Source organism: Carettochelys insculpta, chromosome 1, assembly GCF_033958435.1.
Source record: "Carettochelys insculpta isolate YL-2023 chromosome 1, ASM3395843v1, whole genome shotgun sequence".
NCBI classification, from domain to species: Eukaryota; Metazoa; Chordata; order Testudines; family Carettochelyidae; genus Carettochelys; species Carettochelys insculpta.
In genome coordinates this window covers 288,905,664-288,920,438 of record NC_134137.1, presented here as the reverse complement: position 1 = coordinate 288,920,438, position 14,775 = coordinate 288,905,664, and the positions used below count along the sequence as shown (strand labels likewise).

Sequence of the window (14,775 nt, the reverse complement as noted above, 5' to 3'; positions counted from 1 at the left end):
TCTTTTTTCAGGTGAGGAGACCACATCTGCACGCAGTACTCAAGATGTGGGCGTACCATAGTTTTATACATGGGAAGTAAGATATTCTTTGTCTTATTTTCTATCCCTTTTTTGATTATTCCTAACATCCTATTTGCTTTACTGACTGCTGCTGCACACTGTGTGGATGTTTTCAGAGAACTATCCACCATAATTCCAAGATCCCTTTCCTGATCTGTTGTAGCTAAACTTGCTCCCATCATATTATATGTATAATTGGGGTTATTTTTCCCAATGTGCATTACCTTACACTTACCCACATTAAATTTCATTTGCCATTTTGCTGCCCAATCACTCAGTTTGCTGACATCTTTTTGAAGTTCTTCACATTCTGCTCTGGTTTTGACTATCCTGAACAGTTTAGTGTCATCTGCAAACTTTGCCACCTCACTGCTTACTTCTTTCTCTAGATCATTGACGAATAAGTTGAACAAGATTGGTCCAGGACTGACCCTTGGGGAACGCCACTAGTTACCCCCTTCCATTGTGAAAATTTACCATTTATTCCTAACCTTTGTTTCCTGTCTTTTAACCAGTTCCCAATCCATGAAAGGATCCTTCCTCCTATCCCATGACCACCTAATTTACATAAGAGCCTTTGGTGAGGGACCGTGTCAAAGGCTTTCTGGAAATCTAAGTATACTATGTCTACTGGATCCCCCGTCTGCATGCTTGTTAACCCCTTCAAAGAACTCTAATAGATTAGTAAGACACGACTTCCCTTTACAGAAACCATGTTGACTTTTGCTCAACAACTCACGTTCCTCTATGTGTATGACAATTTTATTCTTTACTATTGTTTCTACTAATTTGCCCAGTACTGACGTTAGACTTACCGGTCTATAATTGCTAGGGTCTCCTTTAGAGCCCTTTTTAAATATTGGTGTTATATTAGCTGTCTTCCAATCATTGGGTACCAAAGCTGATTTAAAGGATTGGTTACAAACTACCATTAAGAGTTCCGCAATTTCATATTTAAGTTCTTTCAGAACCCTTGGGTGAATACCATCCGGTCCCGGAAACTTGGAACTAACTGATAAGCTAAACAGTCACAAAACTTCCTCTAATGATACTTCAGTCTGGGACAGTTCCTCAGATTTGTCACCAATAACGGACGGCTCAGATTTGGGAATCCCTCTAACATCCTCATCCGTGAAGACTGAACCAAGAAATCACTTAGTTTTTCTGCAATGGCATTATCTTCCTTTTATGTCTCTATTGTCCAGGGGCCCCATGCTTTTTTAGCAGGCTTCCTGCTTCTAATGCACTTAAGAAACATTTTACTGTTGTTTTTTGAATTTATGGCTAACTGTTCCTCAAAATCTTTTTTGGCTTTTCTTATTACATTTTTACATTTAATTTGGCAGTGTTTATGTTTCTTTCTATTTTGATCACTAGGATTTGACTTCCACTTTTTAAAAGATGCCTTTTTATCTCTCACTGCCTCTTTTACATGGTTGTGAAGCCACGGTGGCTCTTTTTTAGGTCTCTTAGGCCGTGTCTACACTAGCCCCAAACTTCGAAATGGCCATGCAAATGGCCATTTCGAAGTTTACTAATGAAGAGCTTCATTAGCATGCAGGCAGCCATGGCACTTCGAAATTGACGCGCCTCGCCGCCGCGCAGCTCATCCCAACGGGGCTACTTTTCGAAAGGACCCCCCCTACTTTGAAGTCCCCTTATTCCCATCTGCTCATGGGAATCAGGGGACTTCGAAGTAGCCGGGGTCCTTTCAAAAAGGAGCCCTGTAGGGACGAGCCACACGGCGGCGAGGCGCGTCAATTTCGAAGTGCCGTGGCCCCCCGCATGCTAATGAAGCGCTGAATATCTATTTCAGTGCTTCATTAGTAAACTTCGAAATGGCCATTTGCATGGCCATCTCGAAGTTTGGGGCTAGTGTAGACATGGCCTCACTGTGTTTTTTAATATTGGGGTATACATTTAAGTTGGGCCTCTAATATGGTATCTTTGAAAAGTTTCCACGCAGCTTGCAGAGATTTTACTCTAGTTACTCTACCTTTTAATTTCTGCTTAACTAACCTCCTAATTTTTGTGTACTTCCCCTTTTTGAAATTAAATACCAGAGTGTCGGACTGTTGCAGTGTTCTTCCCAACACAGGAATATTAAATGTTATTATGTTATGGTCACTATTTCCAAGCGGTCCTATAAAAGTTACCTCTTGGACCAGATCCTGTGTTCCACTCAGTACTAAATCAAAAATTGCCTCTCCCCTTGTGGGTTCCTGTACCAGCTACTCCAAGAAGCAGTCATTTAAGGCATCAAGAAATTTTCTCTCTGAATCACTTCTTGAGGCGACATGTACCCAGTCAATATGGGGATAATTGAAATCCCCCATTATTAGTGAGTTTTTTATTTTGATAGCCTCTCTAATCTCCTTTAGCATTTCAGCATCACTGTCACTGTCCTGGTCAGGTGGTCGGTAATATATCTCTAGTGCTATATTCCCATCAGAGGAAGGAATTGCTATCCATAGTGATTCTATGGAACATTTTGATTCATTTAGGATTTTTATTTCATTTGATTCTATATTATCTTTCACATACAGTACCACTCCATCACCTGTTCGACCCATTCTGTCCTTTCAATATATTTTATATCCCGGTATGATAGTGTCCCACTGATTGTCCTTATTCCACCAGGTTTCCGTGATGCCTATTATGTCAATCTCCTCCTTTGATATAAGGTACTCTAATTCACCCATCTTATTAGACAGACTTCTAGCATTTGTGTAAAAGCACTTTAAAAAACTACCACTATTCATATGCTTGCCCTTCCCTGACATATTGGATTCTTTTATATGTGATTTTTTCTCATCTGATCTGGCCCATACTCTGTCATCTCCCTTCTTCTCTTTCTGACTGAATTCTAGAGAATCTCTATCAATGAAGTCTCGCCTAAGAGAAGTCTCCGTCCGATCCACGAGCTTCTCCGCACCAATCGGCTTTCCCCCATCTCTTAGTTTAAACACTGCTCTACGACCTTTTTTATGTTTAATGCCAGCAGCCTGGATCAACCTCGGTTTAGGTGTGGAGCCCATCCTTCCTGTATAGGCTCCCCCTATTCCAAAAGTGTCCCCAGTTCCTAATAAATCTAAACCCTTCTTCCTTACACCATTGTCTCATCCACACATTGAGCCTCGGAAGTTCTGCCTGCCTACCTGGCCCTGCGCGTGGAACTGGAAGCATTTCTGAGAATGCCACCATAGAGGTCCTGGATTTCAGTCTCCTTCCTAGCAACCTAAATTTGGCCTCCAGGACATCTCTCCTACCCTTCCCTATGCCATTGGTACCTACATGTACCACGAACACAGGCTCCTCCCCACTACTGCATATAAGTCTGTCTAGATGCCTTGAAAGATCCGCAACCTTCGCACCAGGCAGGCAAGTCACCATACAGTTCTCCCAGTCATCACAAACCCAACTATCTATATTTCTAATGATCGAATCACCCACTACTAACACCTGCCTATTCCTAACAACTGGCACTCCCTCCCCCAGAGAGGTATCCTCGGCACAAGAGGATACCATAGCACCCTCTGGAAGGAGGGTCCCAACTATGGGATGGTTTCCCTCTGCCCCCATTGACTGCTCTCCTTCCCTGAGCCTTTCATCCTCCTTAACAGCATCGGGGCTATCAGATTGGAGGTGGGACAGCCCTACTACATCCCAGAAAGCCTCATCAGCATAGCTCTCTGCCTCCCTTAGCTCCTTCAGTTCAGCCACCCTGGTCTCCAAAGCCCACACTTGGTCTCTGAGGGCCAGGAGCTCCTTGAATCGAGTGCACGCATAAGCCACCCGCCCACAGGGTAGGTAATCATACATATTACATTCGATGCAATAAACAGGATAGCCCCCTGTTGCTGGCCTTCTGCCTCCATTTCCTCCTCTGATTTAATTTAATCCTATATGGGGTTCTTAAGTAAAAGTTTCAGATGGGGATGTTATAAAAGATTTAAGGATGTTAGAAGTAACTAGCTCCCTCTAAGCTCCCCCTCTAAATTCCCCTCTCAAAACTCCCGCCTGTTAGCAGTCGGCCTGTTTGCAAGAGCCCTGGTCACAAGCACCCTGGTTGCTTGCCAGCAGGGTTTAAAATGCTCTGGCCTTCCTGATAGCCCCTCCCTCTGGCTACAGCTCAGCCAATCAGCACAGAGGTTTAGATTTCAAACCTAATCAAGGCTCACAGCTTCCAACTGCCAGCCTGAGCACACGGCCTTTCAAATAGACAGCTCAGCACTCCAAACTCCAAACAAACAGACAAACACAAGCCCAGAACCCCCAAACACAAACACCCACACACTCTAGACAGCCACTTACCTGAAGGTGCTGTAGTTTGCCCCCTCCTTCACCAGGAGAGCCCCTCTCAAAACTCCTGCCTGTTAGCAGTCGGCCTGTTTGCAAGGCCAAAGAGCTAGTGATCAAGGTTATGGGATGGCCTGTCAGTATGGAGATACCTTGCATAGATCCATCCTCTCTGATCTATGGAAAAGTTGGAGATCTTCTGTCATTGTTGACCTGCATACTTCTTATATTCCTGTTTGCTTTCTTCAAGTGCCTCTTGAGCACTCCCTGAATACAATGGATCAGTTGCACCCTTTCTGAAGTTGCCAGGTTGGGGGAATTTATTCATAGTTCAGGATGGAAACAGTGGTGAAAAACACAGGTTGTAAAAAATGGGCTTTGTCCCAGAGAGGTGTATTCAGTGTTATTATACATGAACTTCACATAGAGTAACAGCAAAGACCAGTCATTTTGATGGTGGTTGAAGTAACACTGGAGCTACTACTCCATGATTTGGTTAAGCCTTGCTGTTGGGCCATTTGTTTGTGCATAGAGGCTGGAGCATACTCCCAACAACTGGAGGGTGTCCCACAAAAAGTGAGAGGTGAACTGAGCATTCCAGTCAGAAATAATGCGCTCCATGAACTCATGGAGACAGATGACTTAGTTTTTCCATAGCTAGGCAGTCTCCTTCAGTCAGAGTACCTGGAAGCAGGGCACAAAGAGGGCCATCTCTGTTAGGTGGTGAACAATAGTTAAGACTGTTGTATAGCTAGCTGTTGGATTCAGGTAACGCCATGATGAAGTCTAGTGGGCACACACATCACAGGATGCTGCATATGCCTGTGTTGTGGCATACATGTGGGGTCATTAACAAATGGGAGGCCAGATGTGGGGTTTTGGAACTGCCAAAATGCACCATAGGAAGGAATCATGGCACATCCACATGACCGCCACAAGGGGGCAACCACAGGAAACGTGTATCTCTTAACAAAAGTCAGTGCATCTTGACTGTCAACCACTTCTCTGTTGATGGCTTCCCAATCATCTGGGGAAGCCCCCTTGATAGAGACTGGACAGATTACAATATAGCAAGCAGATGTGGGTGCAGCATTGCATCAAAGAAGTAATGTGACTTAAGGATGTATTAGAACACTTGATTGGGTCCCTTCAGATCAACATAGTACTCCCCTTTTTGGGATATGGGATTTTTCTATAAATATTCCAGGTTCTTATGATTCATGTGTATTTGGACTGGCTGTCAGATCCCTCTGAAGTAGTTTCACCACTCCTGGAAAGCACTCTTGATGGTCAGGAGTTCCTTGTTTAGGATTTCATAATTTTGCTTAATGGGAATGAAGATAATAGAGGTGCATCATTTGCTGGGGCCCACAACTCTGGGAGAGCAGTTCTCTAATTGCCATGTTGAAGGTATCTGCTTCCACAATTAAGTCTTATTTGGTACTATGGTGAGCTAGAGTCAAGAGTAAATGCAAATTGCAGGTGCTCAAAGACATGTTGGCCTCCATGAATCCCACTGAATTCAATTTTGAGATGAATCAATGGGATAAATTTGTGAAGCCCAGAAAGTGCTGCACTTTGCAAATGTTCCAGGGTACTGAGCAATTGAGAACCACCTTTGCCTTTTCTGAGTCCATTTTCTCCAGGAAGTTCAGACATGAGTTATGTGCTGTTTGAAATTGCCTAAAAAAATAAATATATTATCCAGGCATACTACTGTGTATTAAGCTAGGATGTGCCAGAATGTCATCAATGAAGTGCTGTAACGTAACACGGGCAATTGCCAGGTCTTATCCCAAAGTGACTAGAGCTGGTCCAAAAGGCAATCTTCTACTCTTCTTCAGCTCTAATGCACCCTGAAGGTCTAGTTTAATGAATATTTTAGTATCCCCTTACTCAGTACAATAGCTCTAGATTAGGAACAGCAGGTACTCATTTCTATCGTCTGCTTCAAGGCATAAAAGTCTACACTGTGAAGCAAGCTGCCATATTTCTTTTCCACAAAGTGAATGGGTGCCCAAGCAGGTGAGGTGGATTTACAGATGAAACCTATGGTCAAATTCTCTCAGATGTGTGCATGTAAGGCTACGAGCTCAGTTTCACACATTGTAGAAACCTGGCTGAATGGGACTGTTGTCCTGGGCTATAAATCTGAAGAACAATCATAATCCTGATAAGGGGGTAGAGAATCTGCATTTTTCTTCTCAGGTCTTTGATGTTAAAGGATGCTGCAGGGTATGGGCTGTTGTCTCATCCATAAAGTGAACTTTGGTGCCCAAATCAATGAGGGCTCACTGCATGGGCAATTGCCAAGGCTGGCTAAGAGCCGTAACCTAACAGGCATTTTGGACTCTTGCACCTTCTGGTGGGATCCGGCATGTGTCCCTCCAGGGACTTTTGTTTGTGTTTCCACTGGAGCTAGAACGTTCTTGACCTTCTCACTCACACCTTATTGAAAGTGAAGTAGCAGGCTTCCTCCTTCTGCTCTCACTCTGCAATCTTACTCTGTGCCCTATTAGATTTGGTAAAATTCACATAAGTAGCAGTTGGACCCTGTGTGAAATTGCACTCCCATACACAGTAAACCCTTGAGATTCATGCAATCAAGTTGTGTGTGTCTCAGGTTAACATGACTGTTGCCCCAGACAAAAGCAGGAAACTGCTCCTGTTGGGGGCAGCAAGTCAGGCTGCAGTCCCTGATGATAGCAGGGAGACCGCTCCTGTCAGGGGCAGCAGCCTGACTCTTGCCACCCTGATAGGAGTGGTTTCCTGCTCCTGTCAGGGGTGGCAGCCACAAGACAGGCTGCTGTCCATGACAGCAGTGGGAAACCGCTCCTCGCAGAGATGGCACCCTGACTCGCAGCTGCCACCCCTGACAGGAGCAGTTTCCCAGTCTCTGGAGTGGTGGGGAGCTGAGAACCAGATGTCAGCCTGGGTCCCAGCTCCCCTCTGCTTGCAGACCTGGGAAACCAAGCAGGGCAGCAGCCCTGGTTAGTTTCCTGACTCCAAGGAGCAGAGGGGAGCCAGCAGCCCGGTTGCCCCTGGTTCCTGGCTCCCCTCCACTGGTTGGAGCTCGGAAACTGAACACGGCTGCTGCCTACTCAGTTTCCCCTCTCTGCAAGTGGAGGGGAGCCAGGCTGCTGCCTGATTTCCCAGCTCCCTGCCACTTGCGGGACTCAGGAAACTGACCAACCGCTCAGTTTCCGAAGTCCTGCAAGTGGCAAGCAGCAGGGAGATGGGAACCAGGCTGCCCCCTGGTTCCCACTCTCTGCCATTCTAGGAGCCAGGAAACAAACCAGTCTTGCTGGGCTGGTTGGTTTCCCAACTCCTGCAAGCCCAGGGGAGCCAGGAACCTGACTGCAGCCTGGTTCCCATCTCCACTCAGCTTGTGCAAAAATTTGAGTTACACCCATGTAACTCAAGGGTTTACTGTATTTATGGAAATATATTTTTCAATATGAATATGCTTTTTGCAAAATGTGGCATGCAATGTATCATTGGAGAGACAGTGCTCTCCTGAATGCATGTATTTCATTTGTGTGTATACACCATTCCTGTATTTGAAGTTAAAATATGAAGTATAAACCTGCTTATATATCTAATAAATGTGTTAAAGAAAACCATTGGTATTACTCAAGACCGTAATAGCCTAGTACTCAAGACTGTGAATAGTCTGTGAATACTCTGTGAATAGTCTTGTTTTTCCTGTAAAATGGGACAACGGAATCCATCTTTAATTTTGTACTTTTCCACATTGGTTGGAAACTTGAACTAAAACTTCCCACACTGGGAAAATTCTAGATAAGGGAAAGGGATGTAAACAATTATTGCCTTCAGCTAGCTTTACAGACTGCTCCCCACCCCAAAAGGACTTCCTGGGGTCTCTTCCAGCCCTAGGATTCTATGATTCTACCATACATGATAAGACCAGGAAACAAAAGAACTCTAACAACGTGTGTGGAGAAAAGCTGCTGAAGCCAGGTCAGACAGAATAGCTCCGGAGTGAGAACCTTACCTAAAATAATAGACTATGTCTAGATTGTAACTGTAACTTGAAATAATTTATGCAATTTGAGCAATGCAAATTACACAAATTATTTCCAGCTAACTTATTTTGAACTTGGTGCTGCCAAATGGCACCAAAGTTCAAAATAAGTGGCTATCTTGAGGTTTCCACTACTTCCTCACAATGAGGGGTAGCAGAAATGGAATACCACACTCAAAATAGCTATGCTATTTTGAGCATGGTGAGTAGCCACAGAATTTCTATTTCAGGATACATTTGTATCTCAAAACAGCAACAATAGACATAGCTTTAGTATATTAGGCATAGCTGGCATGTTTTGTTTTCTTTATCTTGGTTACTTATTTTGATCCGTTATCACTTGCAACCACTTAAATCCTAATTTAATAAAATAATTTTTGTTTACCATTAAACCCAGTGCAAATAATTGTTACCTAGGGGAAACAGCAACTTTGCATAGCTCTCTTGCATTGATAAAAGAAGCAAACTTAAGAGCTTCATCTGTATAATTAACACTTTTATGAAGAGGAAAATGGATTTATCTGTGATTCTGGACCCACTCAGGTTATGTATCTGGGTGCTGTCAGGAGCCTGTGACTGAACCTTCCCAGAGCTGAGCTGCCCTCACTGTCTCTGTTGCTCTACTGTGGGCTGTAACCCCACTCTGTGCCTTTGCTGGGGGAGAACAGAACTTTTAGCTCAGCAGGACAGGGTGGCAGGGCACCCAAGTGGACAGGTAGGCAGGTTCAGGTTCAGTCCATCAGATGACAAGCTCAGCGGGATATCTGTGACTCAACCTGACACACCCTGCCCCCGCTAGAGCACCCTGAAAACATCCTCTGCCATGCAGACATAGTGGAGATTGATGAAGCTTGTTGACATCACCTTCTGGATGGCATCCCAACTGGTTAGCACTGGGCTGTTGCCCTCTAATGGGGGTATACCCAATCCCCATTAACAGACTGACCAGAAGGCCTCTTTGGAGTAGGCCAAGGCAGTGTACTTGCATCTGAATCAGGACCTGGACACAACAATGCTTCAAAAACCCACAAAACTTCATGCCATGCCCATTGAAATGTCCCAGCAATAGAGTCAAGGTCCCTGCATGAGGAGTGACACAGCAGATGAAGTCCAGAGGCCAGCTGTATGTTCAGAGAGATCACAGCCTGCTGGTGTACTGCCTGAGTTGCTGCATAAACTGGATAAAGGGGGCCTGTGTTGCCTAGCATTCCACCTGGAGACAGTCTACAAACTTAGTATTTTTAGGTTCCTTTGGGGAAAAAAGTGAGACATGCTGCTTCCATTCTGTAGGGCTCTCCCCAACAGAAGTGGTCCAAGCAAAGTGTTAGACGATAGGACATATGTAGACTAGTGGTCAGAGCAGGAGTCAGGTTTAGTGGACAGGTGTCCAGGAAGAGGAAAGAAGTGGAGGGTCAGTACCAAAGTCAATTGCCTTTTACTAGAGTCAGGAATCAAAGCTGAGAGTTGGAACCAGGGTCAGATGCCAAATATGAAAGTCAAGAGTCACGCCAGAGTCAGAAGTTGAAGTCAGAGGTCAGAAGCTCAACTAATTGTTGGAAGCAAGGCATAAAGGGTAGGGACCAGAAGAGAGGCAAGGATCAAGTGTAATAACCCTGAGCCTGACACAAGCACCTGCAGCAGCTGTGAGGCAGTGGCACAGATGCTGTCCTGGGAGAAAGCTGGCCAATGAGACATCAGCTTGAGCTGGGTAGGAGTCTGCAAATTCAACCAAAGGAGACAGTTGGAAGAAGCTGTCAAAGGAGGAGGCAAGGAGATGAGTCTAGATGCTGGCTGATATACCAGAGCTGGACTATGAGCTGAGGTGATAAATAAAAGAACTGGTGAATAAAAGTAAGAGACTAGGAAATGCTAATGGCACATTGGGGTGCATTAGGAGGAGCATTTCCAGAAGATCTACAGAAGTTGTTATTCCCCTCTATTTGGCACTGATGGGGCCACAGCTGGAGCATTGCAGACATTGGGCGAAGGCTAAGATACAAATGCTGTGTAGCACCTCACCATCCTGGGTCTGAGATCATAGATATCAGAGTCTTATTTTAGAAAATTAAATAGGATTATTAGAACCTTCCTGCAGGGTCCAGGTGAACTTTTATGGATATCATTTTAAATACTATTATAGAGAAGGGGTAGTTTTGGTTTCCCACCTACAAAATTACTATTCATGTTTTATGTCATCACAGATGTCAAACTGATTGCAGCATGTGAATACTCTTATACTCATGCGGAAACTGAGCCTACATTAATACATCCTATTTCCCTGCCTCTGGTCTCCTCCATTTCTCTTTTGTCCAATGAAAAAAAAAATAAGGTGACTACAGTTGTGGACCTATCCCAGCCGTGAGATACCAATTTCATGCTCACAGTCATGAAAAGCATCCATATGGGGGAAGCCAAACTTGCAAACTGGGGACAAACATAAAAGCTGGAAGAACTGGCTGATATAGGCATCATGTAGCTTTCCCAGATGGTCACTTATGAGGCCTTTTTCCATTTTCTATTGCAAAAACAATATTATGACCTGCCTTTCTCAGTGGACTTGTGGTACTTACAACTAAGATACCTATAATTCATCTATTTTGTCCAGATGCCCTAGGATTGCTAGGAGTCCCTGAACTACTGGAAACTTAAAAAAAAAAAAAAAAAAAAAAAAAGCTCTATAAAATCCCCAGATCCATGCCCACTATCTACCATTTGTTAATAATAGGAAATTCTGTAATCTGAATTTCTTTGTGAAAGCATGGAAAGGGGCTTTACCACAGCCCATAAAAGAATCTCAGTGCCACAGGATATTACACAATTTTAGAAAGGCCTCAGTGGATCTCAATATATTCAGTGCAATGAAGTTTGAGAATCGCTGATTTAGGGAAGTAAAGCCACTCTGCTCTCTAGGCTGCATGAGCAGGGAGCTTTGGCGAAACCTGAGGGGGCAGGGAGCAGGAGAAGGGAGCTGGCTGGGGTCTGGTCCTTGGCTATACGTTGACCACGAAACTTGGACCTAGACAAAAATTATTGACTACCCCACTTAAAGAATTCCAGACCCTCCCCCACTCCACTTGCCCCTTCCTCTCTTTCTCTCCTCTCCCTATTCACATTTGTCTTCTTCTATTTCATTACCATTACCCCACCATAATATTTTGTTTCTGTTTAGTTTCTGTGTAGTTACAGCATTGCCAAGTTGTAAAATTGCATATTCTATTAAAGACTACATGAAGTATTTGGAAACATATACAAGATGAAAGTCATTTATCATTTTGTTTCTTTATGAAAAAAGTCAATAAAAATTAATCATACACACAGAGAGAGCCATACACATCTACCCGCCTCAATCATTTAATGCTCAGTCTTGTTAATAGTCACCTCAAGACAAAACTGAAAAAGCAATTTTGAGCTGAACTAAAAATAATATTTTTTTAAACTTCTGGCAAACTGTAACGTTGAAAAAAATTGTTTTGTGTCAAATTAAACTTTTCATTTGACCTGCAATATTTTTATTTTAATTTGGAACATTTTTACTCTTTATTTTTTCTAAAATAAAAATCTGAACAAAAGGCCATTTAGAATTTTAAAAAATAAACATTTCATTTAAAAAAAGTTGAAATAAAAATGTTTTGTTGGTTTTGTTTACCCAAAACATTCTGTCAAAATTGACACAAATTCACAAAATGTTTTGATGTTGCCAAATCTGCATTTTTCACCACAAAAAAATTTTGGTTGAAAAATTTCTCAGCTCTACTTACTACTGTGAGTAGTTCTGATGACAAAGTCATAGTACTATTCACTGTAGAAAATCTTATATCCCATAATAAATAACTGTAGGATTGAGTCCACACTTATTCCTTTTTATCTATCAGCTATTTTATTCTTTCATAATTTTTTAAAAAATGTTGCATATTGTATTTTTATTTCTGAAATTGCTTAAAGTTTCCTATTTACATTTCTTCATTTTTAAAAGGTCTGAAAGAGCATATCCAGATTGTTTTGAGTCATAACGTTAGGCATTTCATAATCACAGTAATATAGTTTTCCTTCATTATAGTTAAACAAACCAAAGTGCTTATTGTAGAAAAGAACATTACCTAACTTTACATAGTATGAAATGTTTGCTTTGCCACTAGTAATCAATGACTAACATAACCTGTTAACCAGTTTTCTATTATATCCATTTGTACATTGTACAAACCACATTATAAGTGCACTTAATATGCAAAAATTTTTATAATTGGATAAACACAAGCAAAGACACTTTCCTGCAGAGATTTATAGGAGTTGTGATCTGCAATAAGAAAGTAATGGTGCAAGAGTAGGGCAGAAGGGACAGCTCTAAAAAATTTAACTACATAAATGTATCTAGTTGAAGTGGTTCATAAATAATCATTGCACTGAAATGAACTTCATTCTGGTAAAATGATGTTGTTACAAAGAAATATCTATCACATTTTAATAAGTGACACTTATTGCTTAAATTCAAGCAATTATCTGTCATTTTTCTTGCTAAGTAAGCTATTCAAATACAGTACCAAAAGGAATTGTACAAATGTATTTTAACTTTGGACAACATAATAATTAAATAGAAGTTAACTGTGATGTGCCCATTATGGCATCACAGAACTTTCATAAACTGTGTGGCTATTTAAACTGCTGTTTATTGCTATACATTTTTTAAAATAAAAAATACAATAAATTGATATAATTTTGACAGGAACATTATTATGCCTACTACGAAGAACAACATATATAATATAAATAAAGTGGCCTGAACGTTGGAAAATAGAGGTATCCTGACAGCAGAATCTCAAATGAGTTAACATTTCTTGCCTTTCATTTAAAGAATCTCCATTAATCTGAGTCTGCTTCTTTTCTTCTAGTAGAATACATTTAATGATTAGTTCAAGTTTTAGGTCAGTAGTGTTTCAATTCATTCTACTTTGCTGTGCTGGGTCTAGTGTGTCTGGCAGCAGATTGTATGCTGCAGACCTTTTCTTATTTGAAAAATGTCAAATGTCATAAATGCTTGTGATAATGCACTTCTCATTTGCAACAAGATGAAACTTAACATCAAAAGCCCTGTTACACACTGCATGGCATATGACTAATGACTAAAGTTGTCTCTTTTCACTTAGACATGACCAGTATCCCAATTTTACTCAACTAAATCCAGATGCCTAGGAAGTACAGTTACTATTACCTACCCTGCTTTATAAGTTTTACACCTACTCTATGCTGATGACCTCTCATGAAAAGGTTCACTTTCCTCATTGTACAGACTCATTATAATGGCATAGTTAATTTCTTCTGCAAGTAAGGTTAATAACTATGGGTGAGAGTATGTGGGGGGAGTTGTGCCTTTTTTCCATTTAACTACGAACACAATAGCTTCTCTATCATTAACAACTGAATCACATATTAAAAACCATTCAAAGAAGAAAAATAAGATTTGAAATGAAATGTGAGCATAATTACACCATTGTGCAAAACAATCCACCCAATAAATGCATAAATTTGGCACCAATGCTAGTAATATAGCAGAAGCTGAAACCCTTCTGACACACTGAAGACAAGAAATTCAAAATTCTTATTTTAATATAATGAATGTCAGTGACTTTAAATACTGACACACTATACTTGTTTGTGAGAGTGAACAGTTTATGGTTACTAAGAAGAATGCAGGCATGAGGATGAGGGTGGTGACAAAGGTGATGGTGGTGGTGATGATGATGTTGGGGAGGAAGTTAATATCCCTAGCAGCTGCTGGGGAATCATGTCCCTACCTCAGTAAGCTGGATAGGGGAATAGCTCCAGATCCACTGCCCAGGATCCCTCCTTTCCTCCCCGACAGGAGTTTTTCCACGAGAGCCACATTCCCAGTGCGAGCAGCTTCCAGCAGTTCCTGGTCCTTCCCCATGGTCAGAAGCCAAACACTCCCTCACCCTGCACAAATACTGTAGATATAGCTAAGCCCCTTCACAAAATCCCCCTCCCTCGAACAAATAAACTCCTCCTCGTCTAAAAGCCCTGCCTTAAATCTGGGCAGAGAGGAGGATCCCTGCAGCCTCTACAGAGCAGCAGCAGGAGACCCACCTCCTTCTAGTTGCACTAGCTCAATTATGGGTGGAGTGTGGCAGAAAAAGGGGGAGGAGGTGAGGGGGATGAAATGAGGCCAATAAAGGACCTCCCGCCACCCATCAAATCCCAGCCTGCAGGGCTCAGCCCCGGAGCTCGCGGTCTGGGGTGGAGATAATGACCAGCAGGGAGGGATGGAGGGAGGAGGCGCAGCCCTGGCCTGCCAGGCCCGTTGCTGGGGAGACACAGATCTCTGTCGCTGAGTGGCTGGCTGGCTTTGGCCCCACCCC

The 14,775-nt window shown here is 42.5% G+C and overlaps 1 protein-coding gene across 8 annotated transcripts in view; it reads right to left on the bottom strand.

Annotated features, from left to right (window-relative positions):
• The window catches only part of ANKS1B (ankyrin repeat and sterile alpha motif domain containing 1B), a 908,578-nt gene extending 894,251 nt beyond the window's left edge, over positions 1-14,327 (bottom strand). For all 8 annotated transcript variants that reach the window (XM_075011319.1, XM_075011325.1, XM_075011335.1 and 5 more), the window contains exon 1: positions 14,194-14,327. In XM_075011319.1, coding sequence (XP_074867420.1) covers positions 14,194-14,327 — 134 coding nt within the window. The remainder of the gene's footprint in view (positions 1-14,193) is intronic.
• Between the last annotated feature and the right edge of the window lie 448 nt (positions 14,328-14,775).